At 44.0% G+C, this 19,708-nt stretch overlaps 1 protein-coding gene across 2 annotated transcripts in view; it reads left to right on the top strand.

Moving 5' to 3' along the window:
- Positions 1–584: 584 nt before the first annotated feature.
- The window catches only part of LOC110501655 (radixin), a 37,961-nt gene continuing 18,837 nt past the window's right edge, over positions 585–19,708 (top strand). The window contains exons 1-2 of one of the 2 annotated variants that reach the window (XM_021579360.2): positions 585–794; positions 6,923–7,022. In XM_021579360.2, coding sequence (XP_021435035.2) covers positions 7,011–7,022 — 12 coding nt within the window. In that variant the 5' untranslated portion in view covers positions 585–794; positions 6,923–7,010. The remainder of the gene's footprint in view (positions 795–6,922; positions 7,023–19,708) is intronic. The other variant, XM_021579359.2, reaches the window with a different exon arrangement.

The following is a 19,708-nucleotide window of genomic DNA, read 5'->3' as shown; positions in this document are numbered from 1 at the left end:
AAACCAGGACAGGTTTGAAATGTGCACATTAAATGTAGGCTTATTGTGTTCTCAGAAGGGTATGAGGACAGGTGTCTTGGCCTAGATACATAGAGAAGTCTGGTTGCAGTCATATTTTCTCATTATTAGTATGTGCTTTATGTTGAAGCATGTTCATAATCTGTGAGTCACATTTCCTGACACCCTCCTTGGTAATACATTAATGTATTCATGAAAAACAACAATACTTCAGTGTCTAAATTGATAGGTCTTATGTTTCCAAAGTCTCATCCTCACAAGAATATCTTGGCAGTCACTCATATGTTATCCGCGGAAAACCCTAAATTAAAAGATACATTTCCGACATTTTGCCCCTTGAAAAATGTGATTCATAGAAACACTGCGTTGAAACTGATCTCAACACAACTTATATTAAAGCATTAGTTGTTCAGAAACATTTTAAATGTCTCTAGTCCATCTTTCTATGGGCTACCTTCAGGTTATTGTAGGTTAAGGCAGGACATTTTGAAGTTGACTCTTATTACATTTACGTTGTGCTTGTGTATGTTCCTCTCTCAACCCAGTTTTAAGTGAGCGTGTTCCATCAATGAACCACGCCTCGCTCCGCACCGTAAAAGTCCGACGGCCATATTGACTGACTGCATCTCCTTCTCCGCGGTGAAACTGGCTCAGTCGCGTCATACATAGCGGGGTGTCTAACGGGAAACATCTCGGTCTATTTTGGTCGCGTGGGATTTAAAGTAGACTACCAGGTGGACAGTTAACCGTTTTCAGAACGCAGTTCATCAATTGTGGTGAGTTTTTAACTGGTGCATTTATTCGCTGGTGGCTCCTAAACAGCTCAGAATAAAGGGAATTTGCTCTGTGTCGACCATAGCTGTCGTAATGTAGGCTTGTTACCAAGATAAAACCGCTCCAGTATAATGTGCTCTCTCTATAGGCCTATTGGTATTCATCTCGTCTTTTTGTAATTGTGAAAACATTTGGTATAATGTTCAATGTTTCATTCAAGGACATTACTTATCATACGGGCCATCGACCATAGAACAACTTAAGTGTTAAACATTTCAAAAGTTCTCTAAGTGACCAGTTAAATGTCACTACAGTTGTCTGTGACCGAACATCAAACTAATTGGTCATTTCCATTCACCTTAACGTTACATTTAATTCACTTTACGCTACAGATAAGGCTTTCAGTGTTAATTTAGGATGTTTTTAATATGAGATAAATGAATGAAAGTAGGCTACTACTTGGTTTGTTTTCATGACAACTGTGACATGCCCTCCTTTGATGCATAACAAACAACGGTTTGCAACTTTGTTGCAGGTGCCGATTACACGTGTGCAGTATTTGTAACCGTTTCTTGTTACATTGTAGCCTATTTTGCTCTCTCGCGACCAGTTCCCCAAGCTGGCCAGTGGAGTGTTTATCTGTGGTTTTAGAAATGTTTTGTGCTAGTAGCTTAATTCAAATTCCACTTGTCTCTGCTCAGCGACAAATACTTCAGACTACAAAGGACAATATGGGTTAATGTTTTTTGGGGGGCAAACATGACCTTGAATATCACCACTCGAAGTGCGCGACCTGACAGCATATAACAGTGCTTGTAAAACCATCTGGCAGAAACAGATGCTATGATGACGCTTTTAATTAGGCCTGTCACAGTGGGACACCATATTTTATTGGCCATTGTCCCTGTCACTCAAACCCTCCTGTTGCTCAGTTCATCCCTCCTGTGGGGCTGCGTTACAACCATAGAAATAGATAGAGGACTCATCTTTATCTGTGCCATTATAGAATGTGTCAGCATGGGCAGCACCATTGAGGCTACAACACATAGCAATTCCCACCCAGTTTACTACTTTGACTACTTTAAAATAGTGGAAGCATGTTGGAAGCTATCATGCGCATGCTAAAATGGCCTTTTGGCCACTAGAGGCCTCCATCATTCTCTATGGTTACAACTCATTTAAGAAAGGACTTACCAACATGATCCTTTTTACTGCAGGTTTCATGTTTCTTCCAGTACTATAGTGTGTTGAATAATCCTGTGCCTGCGGAAGTCTTGGACATGGACACTGTCCTCCAGTTGAATATTGGAAGACTATAGTACATTTACTATTTATACATTAAATATTTATACATAACCATCTTTTTCGCATGGTTATGCAACTGAACACAACACTGATCGTAAACTTGTATTTAATGTGTTCAAATTACGTCAGACAATTTTTCCTCCAAATGTGTGCCGCCTCACACACCATTGTACAGTAAACCTATAGAGGTAGCAAAGATAAGGCGCTGCTCTGTAACAGTCTGTACAGGATGTTCTGAACCAGCATGATTGACATCTCTGGCAGGGTCACAGACTGATGCTATCTGGTTACCTTGGCGATGCATTTGGTTTCCCAGCGGCCTCAGGGAAATCCCATCCCTGTCATTCCAACGTGATAACCCTGAAACAAAGGACTGTATTAATCAGGAAATGAACCAGGCAATACAGGATATTACAATAAAACACTTTGTTATGGTTAAATAGGAACGGGATGGTTCACCAGACTCTGCTCTCCCATGGCTGTATCAGTAGGGGGTTGAATTAGGCCTTACACGTTGTCACTCATGTGAGCCTTTCCTACAACTTTCCAGAAGTTGAAATGCCTCATAAGAAGAGCTTACTACAGTTGTTGTCACAGCTGTTGTAATGGTGCTACATATCATTTGTCTGTATACCCTCTGTAGTGTCGTTCACACCACAGCTGGAGATGTTACCATCAGCTCTGTAAACACACACACACACACACCACAAACGCACACTAACCCCACCGGCCACATGTGTTTAGCGACCTCTTTGCTCTTGCTTGTACAACTGCAGTGAAAGTGTGAAAGAAGAGGAGGGAAACATGATTTGTGAGGGGTACACAGACAGTGTCTGGGAGAGGCTTGTTACTGTAAAGCATGTCATTCATTTTATGAGCCCTATATGCCATGTTCTGTTAAGCTATTGCATCAGAGAGAGAGAGAGAGAGAGAGAGAGAGAGAGAGAGAGAAAGGCAGAGAGGGAATGGAGAGATAATACAGTGCCTTGCGAAAGTATTCGGCCCCCTTGAACTTTGCGACCTTTTGCCACATTTCAGGCTTCAAACATAAAGATATAAAACTGTTTTTTTGTGAAGAATCAACAACAAGTGGGACACAATCATGAAGTGGAACGACATTTATTGGATATTTCAAACTTTTTTAACAACTCAAACTGAAAAATTGGGCGTGCAAAATTATTCAGCCCCCTTAAGTTAATACTTTGTAGCGCCACCTTTTGCTGCGATTACAGCTGTAAGTCACTTGGGGTATGTCTCTATCAGTTTTGCACATCGAGAGACTGACATTTTTTCCCATTCCTCCTTGCAAAACAGCTCGAGCTCAGTGAGGTTGGATGGAGAGCATTTGTGAACAGCAGTTTTCAGTTCTTTCCACAGATTCTCGATTGGATTCAGGTCTGGACTTTGACTTGGCCATTCTAACACCTGGATATGTTTATTTTTGAACCATTCCATTGTAGATTTTGCTTTATGTTTTGGATCATTGTCTTGTTGGAAGACAAATCTCCCTCCCAGTCGCAGGTCTTTTGCAGACTCCATCAGGTTTTCTTCCAGAATGGTCCTGTATTTGGCTCCATCCATCTTCCCATCAATTTTAACCATCTTCCCTGTCCCTGCTGAAGAAAAGCAGGCCCAAACCATGATGCTGCCACCACCATGTTTGACAGTGGGGATGGTGTGTTGCTTTTACGCCAAACATAACGTTTTGCATTGTTGCCAAAAAGTTCAATTTTGGTTTCATCTGACCAGAGCACCTTCTTCCACATGTTTGGTGTGTCTCCCAGGTGGCTTGTGGCAAACTTTAAACAACACTTTTTATGGATATCTTTAAGAAATGGCTTTCTTCTTGCCACTCTTCCATAAAGGCCAGATTTGTGCAATATACGACTGATTGTTGTCCTATGGACAGAGTCTCCCACCTTAGCTGTAGATCTCTGCAGTTCATCCAGAGTGATCATGGGCCTCTTGGCTGCATCTCTGATCAGTCTTCTCCTTGTATGAGCTGAAAGTTTAGAGGGACGGCTAGGTCTTGGTAGATTTGCAGTGGTCTGATACTCCTTCCATTTCAATATTATCGCTTGCACAGTGCTCCTTGGGATGTTTAAAGCTTGGGAAATCTTTTTGTATCCAAATCCGGCTTTAAACTTCTTCACAACAGTATCTCGGACCTGCCTGGTGTGTTCCTTGTTCTTCATGATGCTCTCTGCGCTTTTAACGGACCTCTGAGACTATCACAGTGCAGGTGCATTTATACGGAGACTTGATTACACACAGGTGGATTGTATTTATCATCATTAGTCATTTAGGTCAACATTGGATCATTCAGAGATCCTCACTGAACTTCTGGAGAGAGTTTGCTGCACTAAAAGTAAAGGGGCTGAATAATTTTGCACGCCCAATTTTTCAGTTTTTGATTTGTTAAAGTTTGAAATATCCAATAAATGTTGTTCCACTTCATGATTGTGTCCCACTTGTTGTTGATTCCTCACAAAAAAATAGTTTTATATCTTTGTTTGAAGCCTGAAATGTGGCAAAAGGTCGCAAAGTTCAAGGGGGCCGAATACTTTCGCAAGGCACTGTATGTGTGTGTGTGTAGCGCAGAGCCTCATTGTTTCTGCATGAATGGTGACCTGGAAGCTGTATCCGTTTGAGTGACCCTCCGGCTTTGGGTGAATAGAGGGGTCAGGTAACACATTATATATTTTCTCTGCTAGGCAGGCTTGAGTGAGTTGGCTTAACAGGGAGTACCTGTGTTTTGCACCGGATGCTAGTTTATGACCTCAGAGTCACAGGTTATGGCTGCCCTGAGGTGGGTGGTGAAGTCATAGGTCAATAAAATATTTTTTTTCCCCATAACCTGTAGGCAGGTAGGACTTGGGTCTTAATGGATAGTTCAGATGTTCAGCTCTTTTCTATATCCTGTAGGGACACAATGTATGGTATGTACTTTTCTGTAAGTTTCTCACTCTCAGGTGGCACAAATTGCGACATGTGGAAAGGGAAGGGGAGGGGCAGGGTATATTCAAATTGAATACTGTAGTATTTACTATAGTTTAAAAAAGTAGTGTTTTTGCAGACATTACTGTAGTATTTACTGCAGTGTGTAGTTTAGTATACTACAGTTTACTATATAATTCTATAGTAAGTACTGTAATATTCTATAGTAAACTGTAGTATTTCTTTCCATGTGGGTCTCTATTATACACTGCTCAAAAAAATAACACAATGTAACTCCAAGTCAATCACACTTCTGTGAAATCAAACTGTCCACTTAGGAAGCAACACTGATTGACAATAAATTTCACATGCTGTTGTGCAAATGGAATAGACAACAGGTGGAAATTATAGGCAATTAGAAAGACACCTCCAATAAAGGAGTGCTTCTGCAGGTGGGGACCACAGACCACTTCTCAGTTCCTATGCTTCCTGGCTGATGTTTTGGTCACTTTTGAATGCTGGCGGTGCTTTCACTCTAGTGGTAGCATGAGACGGAGTCTACAACCCACACAAGTGGCTCAGGTAGTGCAGCTCATCCAGGATGGAACATCAATGCGAGCTGTGGCAAGAAGGTTTGCTGTGTCTGTCAGCGTAGTGTCCAGAGCATGGAGGCGCTACCAGGAGACAGGCCAGTACATCAGGAGACGTGGAGGAGGCCGTAGGAGGGCAACATCCCAGCAGCAGGACCGCTACCTCCGCCTTTGTGCAAGGAGGAGCAGGAGGAGCACTGCCAGAGCCCTGCAAAATGACCTCCAGCAGGCCACAAATGTGCATGTGTCTGCTCAAACGATCAGAAACAGACTCCATGAGGGTGGTATGAGGGCCCAACGTCCACAGGTGGGGGTTGTGCTTACAGCCCAACACCGTGCAGGACGTTTTTCATTGCCAGAGAACACCAAGATTGGCAAATTCGCCACTGGTGCCCTGTGCTCTTCACAGATGAAAGCAGGTTCACACTGAGCACGTGACAGACGTGGCAGGCTGGAGATGCCGTGGAGAACGTTCTGTTGCCTGCAACATCCTCCAGCATGACCGGTTTGGCGGTGGGTCAGTCATGGTGTGGGGTGGCATTTCTTTGGGGGGCCGCACAGCCCTCCATGTGCTCGCCAGAGGTAGCCTGACTGCCATTAGGTACCGAGATGAGATCCTCAGACCCCTTGTGAGACCATATGCTGGTGCGGTTGGCCCTGGGTTCCTCCTAATGCAAGACAATGCTAGACCTCATGTGGCTGGAGTGTGTCAGCAGTTCCTGCAAGAGGAAGGCATTGATGCTATGGACTGGCCGGCCCGTTCCCCAGACCTGTATCCAATTGAGCACATCTGGGACATCCATGTCTCGCTCCATCCACCAACTGTCCACTTAGGAAGCACCACAGACTGTCCAGGAGTTTGCGGATGCTTTAGTCCAGGTCTGGGAGGAGATCCCTCAGGAGACCATCCGCCACCTCATCAGGAGCATGTCCAGGCGTTGTAGGGAGGTCATACAGGCACCTGGAGGCCACACACACTACTGAGCCTCATTTTGACTTGTTTTAAGGACATTACATCAAAGTTGGATCAGCCTGTAGTGTGATTTTCCACTTCAATTTTGAGTGTGACTCCAAATCCAGACCTCCCATGGGTTGATAAATTTGATTTCCATTGATAATTTGTGTGATTTTTGTTGTCAGCACATTCAACTATGTAAAGAAAAAAGTATTTAATAAGAATATTCATTCATTCAGATCTAGGATGTGTTATTTTAGTGTTCCCTTTATTTTTTTGAGCTGTGTGTGTGTGTGTGTGTGTGTGTGTGTGTGTGTGTTAACGGTTCTGCTCACTCCTCCAGGCGGTGGAGCCCAGGGCGAGGCAACAAGGAGGAGGACGTTTTGTTTGCATTTTCTCTGCGGAAGGGCAAGGCCGGAGAGAGGAGAAAGATGCCCAAACCGGTAAGACTCACCTCAGGAGAAAGGATACAAATAAAGATGTATGAAGGAGAAGTGAATGTTCAGGTTATGTTTTGAGATTTCACAATGTATTTTCCACTTCAACACATGAGGCTTTGTCACAAAGTATCAGTCAAACCATGCAGGAATCACAGCCACTTGTTAAAACACATCTAACCTACCTGTAACAAATGCTCACATACACATGCACGCACCCCCCTCCCCCCAAACAAACACAAACAAAAATGCACACCAAGTACAAACACAGTCCTGATTACCCACTTCAGACCTGTTTGTAGAAAACACAAAGCCCTCTTTCTACTCTGTTGAGCAACACACACAGGCTTCTTGTGTCTCTAACAGGCTCAGAGCTGACAGACAGACAGACAGTCTCCCTGTGGTCTAGATTTTACATAAGCACTGTAAACCCTCTACTCTACAGACATGGCTACTCCATCATACACACACTGGACAGGAATTAGAATGGGGCCACCTCCACTTCTTGGAAAGGGGAAGAGGAGAGAACGGGATGGAAAGCACAGCGATAAAGAGAGGGGGAACAAAAGAGAGAAAGGGAGACACTCAGTGAGGGAGACAAAGAGATGGATAGAAAGCGAAAGACTGAGAGGGAATGAGAGAGAGGAAGAGATTGATAGAGAGACCTTTGTTCACATTTTGCTGATTGGGCAATACATTATCCAACTAATCCCCAGGATGCCCTTAGGGGAAAGATGTTAATCAGACATTTTTATATGTTAACATATTGTTGGACTAAATGCATTGTATTACTGTGGCCTGTCATTCAGACGTTTTGTTGTCTGCACTTACTGTAAGAGGTTCTGTCTAAGTGACCCCTCCAGATACACTCCACAAAAAGATATGGTGAGTAAAAAATGCCTCCATCAGGGTGCAGTGTGTTTTTGGGGAGCGAGGCAGACAGGTCTGTTGTGTTCTTAAAAGGGTGGATATAGGGACCTCTGACCTCTCTAGATTGCCTGGGGCACTCCATTAAATCAGTGGGTTTCTGTGTAGGACCCTTTCTTCTGGGCACGTTTTAATGGGGGATTATTCCTCTAACATCACTCAATAGGTATCCAAAGGTGTGCCTGTTTTTCTGTCTGCTGTAAAGGGGTTCCTTGTTAACTAAATTTGTAGGGACAACTATGGAGCAGGGAGTCTAGGGGCTGAATAATATTCTCATAGGCTCTGCTTGGTTAGCATTTTCTCTTTGTCTGTCTGTCTCTCTGTGTGTGTGTGTGTGTGTGTGAGTACTTGTTTGTTGTGTGTGTACTTGTCACCTTTTACTCCACACACAGATGCATACAAAGCTCACCCTCCATATGGCAAATCTAACCATAACTCTATTCTCCTGATTCCTGCTTACAAGCAAAAACTCAAACAGGAAGTACCAGTGACACGCTCAGTACGGAGGTGGTCCGATGAAGCAGATGCTAAGCTACAGGACGGTTTGCTATCACAGATTGAAAAATGTTCCGGTATTCAGTCACCGGCTTCATTAACTTCTCTGAGATACGTTGGCCAACATCCAGTGAAAATGCAGAGCGCCAAATTCAAATAAATTACTATAAAAATGTAATGAAATCACACATGCAATACACCAAATTAAAGCTACACTTGTTGTGAATCCAGCCAACATGTCAGATTTCAAAAAGGCTTTACGGCGAAAGCAAACAATGCTATTATCTGAGTACAGCATCCCAGCAAACAAACACAATCAAATTTCAACCCGCCAGGCGCGACTCAAAACGCAGAAATAAATATACAGTATATCAAGTAAGTACACCCCTCACATTTTTGTAAATATTTGTGACGACACTGAAGAAATGACACTTTGCTACAATGTAAAGTAGTGAGTGTACAGCTTGTATAACAGTGTAAATTTGCTGTCCCTTCAAAATAACTCAACACACAGCCATTAATGTCTAAACCGCTGGCAACAAAAGTGAGTACACCCCTAAGTGAAAATGTCCAAATTGGGCCCAAAGTGTCAATATTTTGTGTGGCCACCATCATTTTCCAGCACTGCTTAACCCTCTTGGGCATGGAGTTCACCAGAGATTCACAGATTGCCACTGGAGTCCTCTTCCACTCCTCCATGATGACATCACGGAGCTGGTGGATGTTAGAGACCTTGCACTCCTCCACCTTCCGTTTGAGGATGCCCCACAGATGCTCAATAGGGCTTAGGTCTGGAGGCATGCTTGGCCAGTCCATTACCTTTACCCTCAGCTTCTGGTCGTCTTGGAGGTGTGTTTTGGGTCATTATCATGTTGGAATACTTCCTGCGGCCTAGTCTCCAAAGGGAGGGAATCATGCTCTGCTTCAGTATGTCACAGTACATGTTGGCATGCATGGTTCCCTCAATGAACTGTAGCTCCCCAGTGCTGGCAACACTCATGCAGCCCCAGACCATGACACTCCCACCACCATGCTTGACTGTAGGCAAGACACACTTGTCTTTGTACTCCTCACCTGGTTGCCACCACACACGCTTGACACCATCTGAACCAAATAAGGTTATCTTGGTCTCATCAGACCACAGGATATGGTTCCAGTAATCCATGTCCTTAGTCTGCTTGTCTTCAGCAAACTGTTTGCGGGATTTCTTGTGCATCATCTTTAGAAGAGGCTTCCTTCTGGGACGACAGCCATGCAGACCAATTTGATGCAGTGTACAGCGTGTAGTCTGAGCACTGACAGGCTGACCCCCCCCCCCCCCCCCCCCCCCACACACACACACACACCCCTTCAACCTCTGCAGCAATGCTGGCAGCACTCATACGTCTATTTCCCAAAGACAACCTCTGGATATGACGCTGAGCACGTGCACTCAACTTCTTTGGTCGACCATGGCGAGGCCTGTTCTGAGTGGAACCTGTCCAGTTAAACTGCTCTATGGTCTTGGCCACCGTGCTGCAGCTCAGTTTCATGGTCTTGGCAATCTTCTTATAGCCCAGGCCATCTTTATGTAGAGCAACAATTCTTTTTTTCAGATCCTCAGAGAGTTCTTTGCCATGAGGTGGCATGTTGAACTTCCAGTGACCAGTCAGTATGAGTGAGTGTGAGAGCGATGACACCAAATTTAACACACCTGCTCCCCATTCACACCTGAGACCTTGTAACACTAACGAGTCACATGACACCGGGAAGGGAAATGGCTAATTGGGCCCAATTTGGACATTTTCACTTAGGGGTGTACTCACTTTTGTTGCCAGCGGTTTAGACATTAATGGCTGTGTGTTGAGTTATTTTGAGGGGACAGCAAATTTACACTTATACAAGCTGTACACTCATTACTTTACATTGTAGCAAAGTGTCCTTCAGTGTTTTCACATGAAAAGATATACTCAAATATTTACAAAAATGTGAGGGGTGTATTCACTTGTGATATACTGTATAATTCATGCCTTAACTTTGACGAGCTTCTTCTGTTGGCACTCCAATATGTCCCATAAACATCTCAAATGGTCCTTTTGTTTGATTAATTCCGTCGATATATATCCAAAATGTCAATTTCTTTGGCGTGTTTGATCCAGAAAAACACTGGTTCCAACTCACGCAACATGACTACAAAATATCTCATAAGTTACCTGTAATCTTTGTCCAAACATTTCAAACAACTTTCCTAATTCAACTTTAGGTATTTTATAACGTAAATAATCAATAAAATTTAAACAGCGTTCAATACCGGAGGAAAACAAAGTGTAGCGAGCTTTCAGGTCATGCAGCTCTAACAGTGCTACTGCTTCATTTCTCAAAGGAAAAACCGCAACCAATTTCTAAAGACTGTTGACATCCAGTGGACAGGAACCGCAAGCAAGTCCCTTAGAAATCTGGATTCCCAATGAAACCCAATTTAAAAAAATCTGAATGGTTTGTCCTCAGGGTTTCGCCTGCCAAATAAGTTCTATTATACTCAGACATCATTCAAACAGTTTTAGAAACTTCAGTGTTTTCTATCCAAATTTACTAATAATATGCATATCTTAGCATCTGGTCCTGAGTAGCAGGCAGTTGACTTTGGACAAGCTTTTCATCTGGACGTGAAAATACTGCCCCCTATCCCAATGAAGTTAATAAGTGCATCGTACCTACATATCCCAGACAGAAGCCAAGAATTACAGGCAACATCCGCACTGAGCTGAAGGCTAGAGCTGCCGCTTTCAAGGAGCGGGACTCAAATCCGGAAGCTTATAAGATATCTTGCTATGCCCTGAACCATCAAACAGGCAAAGTGTCAATACTGGACCAAGATCAAATCCTACTACACCGGCTCTGACGCTTGTTGGATGTGGCAGGGCTTGCAAACTAAATATTTTTAGTAATCTGGATGGGAAACCCATCCATGAGCAGTGCAGTGACACGTGCCTACCAGATGATCTAAATACCTTCTATGCTCGCTTTGAGGCTAGCAACACTGAGCCATGCATGAGAGCACTAGCTGTTTTAGACGACTGTGTGATCACATTGCTCCGTAACCGATGTGAGTAAGACCTTAAAACAGGTCAACATTCACAAGGCCGCAGGGCCAGACAAATTACTAGGATGCGTTCTCAGAGCATGCAATGACCAGCTGACAAGTGTCTTCACTGACATTTTCAATCTCTCACTGTCCCTGTCTATAATACCTACATGTTTCAAGCAGACCACCATAGTCCCTGTGCCCAAGAACGCCAAAGTAATTTAGAAGGGTTACCATCGGCCCGTTGCACTTACATCTGTAGCCATGAAATGATGCACATCAACACCATCATCCGCCCCAACAGATCCACAGATGACACAATCTCTATTGCACTCCACCCTGCCCTTTCCCACCTGGACAAAAGGAACACCTATGTGAGAATGCTGTTCATTGAGTACAATCCAGCGTTCAACACCATAGTGCCCTCCAAGTTTATCACTAAACTAAACACCTCTCTCTACAACCTGATTCTGGACTTCCTGACGGGTTGCCCCCAAGTGGTGAAGGTAGGCAACAACACATCAGCTACGCTGACCCTCAACATGGGGGCCCCTCAGGAGTGCCTGGTTAGTCCCATCCTGTACTTCCTGTTTACCCATGACTGTGTGGCCGTGTATGATTCCAACACCATCATTAAGTTTGCCGACGACACGATGATGGTAGGCCTCATCGACGACGATGAGACAACCTAGAGGGAGGATGTCAGCGATCTGGCAGTGTGGTGCCAGGACAACAACCTCTCCCTCAATGTCAGCAGCACAAAGGAGCTGACTACAGGAAACGGAGGGCTGAGCATGCCCACATCAACAGGATTGTAGTGGAGCAGGTCGAGACCTTCAAGTTCCTGTGTCCACATCACTATGGAATTATCATGGTCCACACACACAAACACATTTGTGAAGAGGGCACGATAACATCTCTTTGGCAAGATTTGGCATCGGTCCTCAGATCCTCAAAGTTAAACAGCTACACCATTGAGAGCATCTTGACTGGCTGAATCACCACTTGCTATGGCAACTTCTTGGCATCTGACCGCAAGGCGCTACAGAGAGTAGTGTGTACGGCCTAGCACATCACTGGGGCCGAGCTCCCTGCCATCCAGGACCTCTACACCAGGTGGAACCAACAGGACCCTGAAGAGCTTCTACCCCCAAGCCATAAAACTGCCAGATACAGTGGGGCAAAAAAGTATTTAGTCAGCCACCAATTGTGCATGTTCTCCCACTTAAAAATATTAGAGAGGCCTGTAATTTTCATCATAGGTACTGTACACTTCAACTATGACAGACAAAATGAGGGGAAAAAAATCCAGAAAATCACATTGTAGGATTTTTTAATGAATTTATTTGCAAATTATGGTGGAAAACTTTTGTTATTGACCAAATACTTATTTATCTCAATACTTTGTTATATACCCTTTGTTGGCAATGACAGAGGTCAAACATTTTCTGTAAGTCTTCACAAGGTTTACACTCACTGTTGCTGGTATTTTGGCCCATTCCTCCATGCAGATCTCCTCTAGAGCAGTGATGTTTTGGGGCTGTTGCTGGGCAACACGAACTTTCAACTCCCTCCAAAGATTTTCTATGGGGTTGAGATCTGGAGACTGGCTATGCCACTCCAGGACCTTGAAATGCTTCTTACGAAGCCAATTCTTCGTTGCCCGCGCGGTGTGTTGGGGATCATTGTCATGCTGAAAGACCCAGCCACTTGTCATCTTCAATGCCCTTGCTGATGGAAGGAGGTTTTCACTCAAAATCTCACGATACATGGCCCCATTCATTCTTTCCTTTACACGGATCAGTCGCCCTGGTCCCTTTGCAGAAAAACAGCCCCAAAGCATGATGTTTCCACCCCCATGCTTCACAGTAGGTATGGTGTTCTTTGGATGCAACTCAGCATTCTTTGTCCTCCAAACACGATGAGTTGAGTTTTTACCAAAAAGTTCTATTTTGGTTTCATCTGACCATATGACATTCTCCCAATCTTCTGGATCATCCAAATGCTCTCTAGCAAACTTCAGACGGGCCTGGACATGTACTGGCTTAAGCAGGGGGACACGTCTGGCACTGCAGGATTTGAGTCCTTGGCGGCGTAGTGTGTTACTGATGGTAGACTTTGTTACTTTGGTCCCAGCTCTCTGCAGGTCATTCACTAGGTCCCCCTATGTGGTTCTGGGATTTTTGCTCACCGTTCTCGTGATCATTTTGACCCCTCGGGTGAGATCTTGCGTGGCGCCCCAGATCGAGGGAGATTATTAGTGGTCTTGTATGTCTTCCATTTCCTAATAATTGCTCCCACAGTTGATTTCTTCAAACCAAGCTGCTTACCTATTGCAGATTCAGTCTTCCCAGCCTGGTGCAGGTCTACAATTTTGTTTCTGGTGTCCTTTGACAGCTCTTTGGTCTTGACCATAGTGGAGTTTGGAGTGTGACTGTGAGGTTGTGGACAGGTGTCTTTTTATACTGATAACAAGTTCAAACAGGTGCCATTAATACAGGTAACGAGTGGAGGACAGAGGAGCCTCTTAAAGAAGTTGTTACAGGTCTGTGAGAGCCAGAAATCTTGCTTGTTGGTAGGTGACCAAATACTTATTTTCCACCATAATTTGCAAATAAATTCATAAAAAATCCTACGATGTGATTTTCTGGATTTTTTTTCCTCATTTTTGTCTGTCACAGTTGAAGTGTACCTATGATGAAAATTACAGGCCTCTCTCATCTTTTTAAGTGGGAGAACTTGCACAATTGGTGGCTGACTAAATACTTTTTTGCCCCACTGTAGTTTTTCCGGGTAGTCATTGGTTAATTATCTACATTGACCTTTTTTGCATGAACTCTTTTGATTCATCACAAATGCTGCTGTTGCCCTTTTTATTAACTATCCTGTTGCCTAGCCACTTTATCCTTACCTATATGTACAGTTGAAGTCAGAAGTTTACATTCACTTAGGTTGGAGTCATTAAAACTTGTTTTTCAACCACTCCACAAATGTCTTGTTAACAAACTATAGTTTTGGCAAGTCGGTTAGGACATCTACTTTGTACATGACACAAGTAATTTTCCCAACAATTGTTTACAGACAGATTATTTCACTTATAATTCACTGTATCACAATTCCAGTGGGTCAGAAGTTTACATACACTAAGTTGACTTTGCCTTTAAACTGCTTGGAAAATTCCAGAAAAATATGTTATGGCTTTAGAAGCTTCTGATAGGCTAATTGACATCATTTGAGTTAATTGGGGGTGTACCTGTGGATGTATTTCAAGGCCTACCTTCAAACTCAGTGCCTCTCTGCTTGACATCATGGGAAAATCAAAATAAATCAGTCAAGACCTCAGAAAAAAAATTGTAGACCTCCAAGTCTGGTTCATCCTTGGGAGCAATTTCCAAATGCCTGAAAGTATTGCGTTCATCTGTAGAAACAATAGTATGCAAGTATAAACACAATGGGTCCATGCAGCCGTCATACCGCTCAGGAAGGAGACTTCTGTCTCCTAGACATGCACGTACTTTGGTGCGAAAAGTGCAAATCAATCCAAGAACAACAGCAAAGGAAACCAGCACAAAAGTATCTATATCCACAGTAAAAACGAGTCCTATGTCTACATAACCTGAAAGGCCGCTCAGCAAGGAAGAAGCCACTGCTCCAAAACCACAATTTTAAAAAAGCCAGACTATGGTTTGCAACTGTACATGGGGACAAAGATCGTACTCTTTGGAGAAATGTCCTCTGGTCTGATGAAACAAAAATAGAACTGTTTAGCCATATTGACCATTGTTATGTTTGGAGGAATAAGGCGGAGGCTTGCAAGCTGAAGAACACCATCCCAACTGTGAAGCACAGGGGTGGCAGCATCATGTTGTGGGGGTGCTTTGCTGCAGGAGGGACTGGTGCACTTCACAAAATATATGGCCCATGAGAGAGGACAATTATGTGGATATATTGAAGCAACATCTCAAGACATCAGTCAGGAAGTTGAAGCTTGGTTGCAAATTGGTCTTCCAAATGGACAATGACCCCAAGCATACTTCCAAAGGTGTGGCAAAATGGCTTAAGGACAAAGTCAAGGTATTGGAGTGGCCATCACAAAGCCCTGACCTCAATCCTATAGAACATTTGTGGGCAGAACTGAAAAAGCGTGTGAAAGCAAGGAGGCCTACAACCTGACTCCGTTACACCAGCTCTGTCAGTAGGAATGGGCCAAAATTCACCCAACTTATTGTGGGAAGCTTGTGGAAGGATACCCAAAACGTTTGACCCAAGTTAGGCAATGCTACCAAATACTGTGTTTGTAAACTTCGGACCCACTGGGAATGTGATGAAAGAAATTAAAGCTGAAATTAATCATTCTCTCTACTATTATTCTGACATTTCACATTCTTAAAATAAAGTGGTGATCCTCACTGACCTAAGACAGGGATTTTTACTAGGATTAAATATCAGGAATTGTAAAACTTTAAATGTATTTGGCTAAGGTGTATGTAAACTTCCGACTTCAACTGTACATATCTACCTCAATTACCTCGTACTCCTGCAAATCTATCCTGTTGCCTAGCCACTTTATCACTACCTTTATGTACATGTCTCCCTCAATTACTTAATTCCTCTGCACATCTATCCTGTTGCCCATCCACTTTATCACTAACTATATGTACATAATTACCTCAATTACTTTACTTTCCTCTGCACTTCGCCTCAGTACTAGTACCCAGTGTATAAAGCCAAGTTATCGTTACTCATTGTGTATTCATTCCTTGTTTTTTATTTTTCTATTTCCCCTTTTTCCCCCCTCTGCATTGTTGGGAAGTAAGCATTTCACTGTTAGTCTGCAACTGATATTTTTTTTGTACCTTTTTAAAATTTGACTAGATCTGTATACTGCAAATGCGTGGATTGTAAGCGTGTATCACCATTGTAGAGCTATGTGGGGTGCAGTGGGACTTGATGCATTATTGATTTATTGAGGCGTTTTACAGGTTGCCCCTCTGGTCCATCTCACTACTCTCTGCTCCACACCAGCACGCCTGTGCCCACCGGCCACGCCACACACAGTCAGGCTTTAAATATTTCATAACCCAATTTTCATTAATATAATCACACACAGTCAGGCTCTAAATATTTCATAACCCCGTTTTCATTAATATAAAGGGAATTATCCAAGTCACTAAATCTAATTATCAGGTATGAAGTTCACTCACCCATCCCCTCCCTCCACCTCTCCTTAGCCCACACACATAGTAAAATGTAAGCTCTACATAATCCTCCACTCCCCACTTCTACCTTCGCTCTCCCGTGCTCCTTATTTTCTCTACCTTTTGATGTGCTTATAGTCCTCCCCTCTATTGTCTTCCTCTCCTAGTCTCTCTGGCCAGCTCTCTCTCCTTACTTTTTCTCTCTCTCTCTCTCTTTCTCTTTCTCTTTCTCTTTCTCTTTCTCTCTCTCTCTTTCAGTTAGGAGGATGTGTCTTTGGCCCCAGGCTGTGGGGATTAGCTCTGTTGGACCTGGAGATAATGGGACTGCCTAGATGGAGAGGGGAAGGACGGGAGAGGCCTGAGGGTAGATAAGAAGTGGAGATGACAGGAAAGGCAATGAAAAGAAAGGACTGGATTGGTGAGAGGAAGGCAGAGAGGAGAAAGGAAGAGGGGACAGGAGTGGGGTGAAGGAGATGATGGGAAGGTGAAGGGTGTGCTGGAGGAGGATGGATGAGTGGTGAAAAGGAGTAAAGCCCAAGTCTGGTCCTCTGCCTTAAAGCCCCTGGTGACCGGCTTAGCAACAAACAGCTGTGCATTTAATTAGGCCTGTCTGGTACTGAACGAAAACACACACACAAACTTGCTTGGGTGGGGGATATGTAAAGGACTACCTCTGCCTTGAGGGTTACTGGAGCAATAGCTAGAAATAGCCAATCAAGCATAGAGATGGTATCTGTTCTTCTGCTAGATTTTTCTAACCCATTTCCAATTTACTTCCTGAATTGGCTGAACTGAAACGGAATTGACTCCGGCTCTAGCTAGCAGACGTGGCTATTGTATGTATAGCAGTCAGAGAATGAGGGTTTCTAGTATTCACTGTGCACTGCTCTGCTCTCCATGTGGTTTGTCAGTTGGGGATTAGCTCCTTTCACTTCTGAGACATCTTGCTCCGTCTGCTCTTCTCCTCTGTCAGTCTCTCTCCTCTCCTGCTCAGTTTCTCTCCCTCTCTCTTGGTCTCGAATGCGCACACACAATAACATATATTAAACTATTTCCTCACAGTAATAGCTATGTTTGGCTATAGGATGGGTATCACTGCTACGACACAAAGGAAAGGATATTTACACAGCTCCATACCTCCCTTACCCTCAGTCTGTCTCCCCTGTAGAGCATCAGAATTATCTCCAATACCAGCATCCACGCCACATCATAATTCTATGTATACAATACACACCTTTGGGGCACTGTCGTGTTCAATTGGACCACTGTGCTGAAGGGGAAAAAGTGGTCTACGTTCAAGATTTGAGGTCCTGTAGCTCCAATGTCAGAACTCCTCAGTGTCATTGTGGTCCATCGTGTTACTGATGCAGTGTTATTCATCTCCCAGCCTAAGAGGTTAATCCTACATAAATTGTTTTCTGTGTTTCCCTGTTTAGTGGTGTGGGGCAGGTTTTTAAACATTTACATTAAACCATCCCTCAAGGTGTCTGCCACGTTGTTGCCCACCAGTGAAACACGCACACACTATGCGTACAGTACATCTGAAGCCAGTTTTGGTCTCTTCTAGACAGGAGTCTGTACATGAACAAGGTTTACCTGTGATTGTGTTAAGAGGATTTTCTCTCTGACCAGCGTCACAGTCCAGCTTCAGACCATCAGATGATGGACCCACAGCTAGCACAACACTGACGTGTGTGTGTGTGTGTCTATCCTAGTGTACTGTTGAAGACAACAGTGGTATCGTCTGAGAAAGAGAGCCAGAGACGTGTGTTTTCTATTTAGTTCTCTGGTGATACTGAGCGCTCCTTCCTTTGTCTGTGACTGCAGGTGTGTGTGTATTACTTGATGTACTGACTGGGCCCCAGGAGCTCTATCTAGCTCTATATACAGTCGTGGACAAAAGTTTTGAGAATGACACATATGAATGTTCACAAAGTCTGCTGCCTCAGTTTGTATGATGGCAATTTGCATATACTCCAGAATGTTATGAAGAGTGATCAGATGAATTGCAATTAATTGCAAAGTCCCTCTTTGCCATGCAAATGAACTGATCCCCCCCCAAAAAAATTCCACTGCATTTCAGCCCTGCCACAAAAGGACCAGCTGACATTATGTCAGTGATTCTCTCGTTGACACAGGTGTGAGTGTTGACGAGGACAAAGCTGGAGATCACTCTGTCATGCTGATTGAGTTTGAATAACATATTGGAAGCTTCAAAAGGAGGGTGGTGCTTGGAATCATTGTTCTTCCTCTGTCAACCATGGTTACCTGCAAGGAAACATGTGCCGTCATCATTGCTTTGAACAAAAAGGGCTTCACAGGCAAGGATATTGCTGCCAGTAAGATTGCACCTAAATAAACCATTTATCTGATCATCAAGAACTTCAAGGAGAGCGGTTCAATAGTTGTGAAGAAGGCCTCAGGGCGCTCAAGAATGTCCAGCAAGCGTCAGGACCGTCTCCTAAAGTTGATTCAGCTGCGGGATCGGGGCACCACCAGTACAGAGCTTGCTCAGGAATGGCAGCAGGCAGGTGTGAGTGCATCTGCACACACAGTGAGGCGAAGACTTTTGGAGGATGGCCTGGTGTCAAGAAAGGCAGCAAAGAAGCCACTTCTCTCCAGGAAAAACATCAGGGACAGACTGATATTCTGAAAAAGGTACAGGGATTGGACTGCTGAGGACTGTGGTAAAGTCATTTTCTCTGATGAATCCCCTTTCCGATTGTTTGGGGCATCCGGAAAAAAGCTTGAATGGAGAAGACAAGGTGAGCGCTACCATCAGTCCTGTGTCATGCACCGCCTCTTCAACCCCAGGAGGCTGAAGAAATTCGGCCTGTCACCGGTTACTAGTCCAACGCTCTAACCACTAGGCTACCCTACCGCACCTATACCACCCGATGTCACAGGAAGGCCAAAAAGATCATCAAGGACAACAACCACCCGAGCAGCTGACTGTTCACCCCGCTATCATCCAGAAGGCAAGGTCAGTACAGGTGCATCAAAGCTGG

Source organism: Oncorhynchus mykiss, chromosome 22 (genome assembly GCF_013265735.2).
Source record: "Oncorhynchus mykiss isolate Arlee chromosome 22, USDA_OmykA_1.1, whole genome shotgun sequence".
Lineage (NCBI taxonomy): Eukaryota > Metazoa > Chordata > Actinopteri > Salmoniformes > Salmonidae > Oncorhynchus > Oncorhynchus mykiss.
The sequence above is the reverse complement of the archived record's forward strand: the minus strand, read 5'-3'. Positions and strand labels throughout refer to the sequence as shown.